At 51.9% G+C, this 2891-nt stretch overlaps 1 protein-coding gene across 1 annotated transcript in view; it reads right to left on the reverse strand.

Annotated features, from left to right (window-relative positions):
• Positions 1 to 1617, reverse strand: part of KANK3 (KN motif and ankyrin repeat domains 3) — a 10673-nt gene extending 9056 nt beyond the window's left edge. Inside the window, exons 1-4 of the mRNA XM_008583935.1 lie at positions 1465 to 1617; positions 1310 to 1365; positions 1079 to 1140; positions 35 to 252 (exon numbers count right to left, since the gene is read on the reverse strand). Of these exons, the coding sequence (XP_008582157.1) occupies positions 35 to 252; positions 1079 to 1112 (252 nt within the window). The 5' untranslated portion in view covers positions 1113 to 1140; positions 1310 to 1365; positions 1465 to 1617. The remainder of the gene's footprint in view (positions 1 to 34; positions 253 to 1078; positions 1141 to 1309; positions 1366 to 1464) is intronic.
• Between the last annotated feature and the right edge of the window lie 1274 nt (positions 1618 to 2891).

Consider the following 2891-nt stretch of genomic DNA (forward strand, 5'->3'; position numbering starts at 1 on the left):
AGCCCTGCTAAAACGCCGGCAACCATGGCAGGACGGCACAACGGCTCAGGAAGAAGAACGGGCTCTGCCCCTGGCCAGAGGGGGGGGCGGGTCCGGGGGCGGGGCGGGTGGCGGAGCCGCGTTCTAGCTCGTCCACGTACTTGAGGAAGTCCAGGTCCAAGTGGAAGCCATAGGGCGTCTCCACCGAGTAGGGCGAGCTCGGGCTGCGGGCGCCCCCGGTGAGGCCGGGGCACAGGCGAGGGCCACCCAGGTCTGCGGGCATGACGGGGACGTGGGGGGCGTCAGGCCAGGGAAACCCCAGAGAGATGAGACAAATGGAGTGTGACCTCCACAGCCCCAGGACATGCCTGCACGGCTGCACCCGCACCAAAATCGTGCGCACACCTAACATTGCATACACTTAACACCTGAGGCTTGCACGCCTATCTGTACCCAAATATTCTCACAATACGTGTTTATTGAGAGCCTCCTATGTACCAAGCATTTTTCTAGGCCCTGGGCACACAGCAGTGAGCAAGACAAACGTCCCTGCCCTCTTGTAGGGGACAGATAAATAAATGCAATCATTCCGAATGGTGCTTAGGGCAGTAATAATAGCACAATGAAACGATAACTGGAGGGTGCACGACTTTGGCTCTTCAAGGAAGGTTTCCTGCTGAGGGGACTATAAGTTGAGCCCTGCATGATAAGGAAGCAGCTGGGGACAGGAGGTTCCTAGAACACAGCCTGTGCAAAGGCCCTGGGGTGCGAGTGAGCTGGGTCAGCTGGAATAACAGCAGGGTGGAGGTCATGGTGCCCCAGAAGAGTTTAGGAAGGAAGGGAGCAGGGAGAGGAGATGGAGAGGTGGACAGGAGCAAGACTGTGAGGACCTTGAGGGCCACCATGGGGAGCTGGGATTTTATTCCACTTGTGATACGGTTCCACAGGTGGATTTTAAGCAGGGTCATGACACTGTCCAATGGACCTTTAGAAAGGGCTCTCTGGCCCCCGTGTGAAGGAGGGAACTGCAGGGCCCTCACCCATCCCAGCCCCAAGTGTGGATCTGTGCACACACATGTAATCTATTTTGCACACTCACCGGGCAGGTTCTGAGTCAGGGCAAACTTGGCCATGTTTCCTGAAGTTGCCGTCAGACACACCCTGAAAAAAGACCCCCCCAGGTGGGGGGTGAGGTAGGGCTGGGCCCTGTTCCTCTGATTTGAGCCTCTGGAGCCCACCTTTGAGTCTAAGTAAACAGACCCAAGAGCTTTTCTCCACCACTCCCTCACCCCTCTGCCCAGGCCTTTTCCTTCCCCCTCCTTCAACAGACCTTGAAACTTTGGGTTGAATGAATGTAGGGACCCCTAGGTGCCAGGTCTCAGCCTGCTGGGTAGAGGAGACAGGAAAGGCATAACGTGAAGAAAAAAAAAAAAAGATGATCAAGAAAATAAGAGTACGTGGGAGTGTGGGGGAGGTGTTGCAGACCTGCCCGGTTTTCTATCAATCCCTGGGGAAATCTGGAAATCTCCAAGCTCAAAAGGGCAGGCTGCGAGGCTTTAGGAAAGGAAGACAAGACTTGGAAGCCAATCCAGGGCTCATTAAAAACTCATCAGGTCTGATTCTGCATATTAACAAAGTAAAAAAAGACAGGATCTCTTGAATTTTTTTCTTCCTTAAAGAAATGCAAACAATGGGCCGGCCCGTGGCTCACTCGGTAGAGTGCGGTGCTGATAACACCAAGGCCCCGGGTTCGGATCCCATATAGGGATGGCCGGTTCGCTCACTGGCTGAGTGTGGTGCTGACAACACCAAGTCAAGGGTTAAGATCCCCTTACCTGTCATCTTTTAAAAAAAAAGAAAGAAAAAGAAATGCAAACAAGATATAATTGTGCATCTGAATTTTTACCCAGGTCACTTGTGAGACCCTTGTAGAAATGGAGAAATGTGGGCTGGATATACCAAGGATGCGAATCAATGGATACCTGTCTCCCTGGAATGTTTCTAGTGCAGTGACACAGGGTTCTGTCCTTGACTTGTAAGAGCTCGTAATGGGACCCACAAATATCTGAATTGTAAGAGCTGTGACTATCCATGGGGCTGGGGCTGGGGGTAAGTGACTCTTTTTTTTTTTTTTCCTTTTTGTCTTTTTTCGTGTCCGGCAACGGATCGCAACCCTCAGTGTCGCGCCCGTACGGACCGGGACCAGCAACGGGATCGCAACCCTCGGTGCTGCGCCCGCACCTCGCTCAGCCAGTGAGCGGGAACCAGTCTGTATGTGGGATCCGAACCCTCGGCGGGAGCGCCACCGCGCTCTCAAGCGGCGCACTGTAGCAGTGCGCCACTGGGCCGGCCCCGGTAAGTGACTCTTCAGGTGACAGATGGAAGCTCTAAAAAAAGTGAGGGATTTCCTTCTAGAAGAAAAAATTTGGGGGGCGGGCAGCTACAGGGATCTGAACCCTTGAGCCTGGTGTTATAACACCACATGCTAACCAATAGAAAGAAAAATTGTAAATTTGTTTAGAAAGTGAGGTGGGCTGGCCTGTTAGTTCACTTGGAAGAGCGTGGTGCTGGTAACACCAAAGTCAAGGGTTCAGATCCCTGTACTGGCCAGCTGCAAAAAAATTTAAAAGTCAGGGAGACTGGGCCACATCTAATAATGTGATATTTAAGAAGGACAAATATTGAGTTCATAACTTTGGGTCAAAAAGCATAGGATGGGAAAGACGGGGCTTCAGAAGGCCCATATGGAAAATCTTCAGGGTGGGGAAAGCAGCTTGTATCCAGTGCCTACTGTATAGCCTGCCTAATTAAATGTAACCCCCATACAATCCTACAAGATAGATATTATCATTAACATTTTCCACCTGGGGAAACTGAGGCACAGTGCAATTAAGTCCCTTGCCTATGGAAAA

This window comes from Galeopterus variegatus, unplaced genomic scaffold (assembly GCF_000696425.1).
Source record: "Galeopterus variegatus unplaced genomic scaffold, G_variegatus-3.0.2 Scaffold3085, whole genome shotgun sequence".
Taxonomy (NCBI): Eukaryota; Metazoa; Chordata; class Mammalia; order Dermoptera; family Cynocephalidae; genus Galeopterus; species Galeopterus variegatus.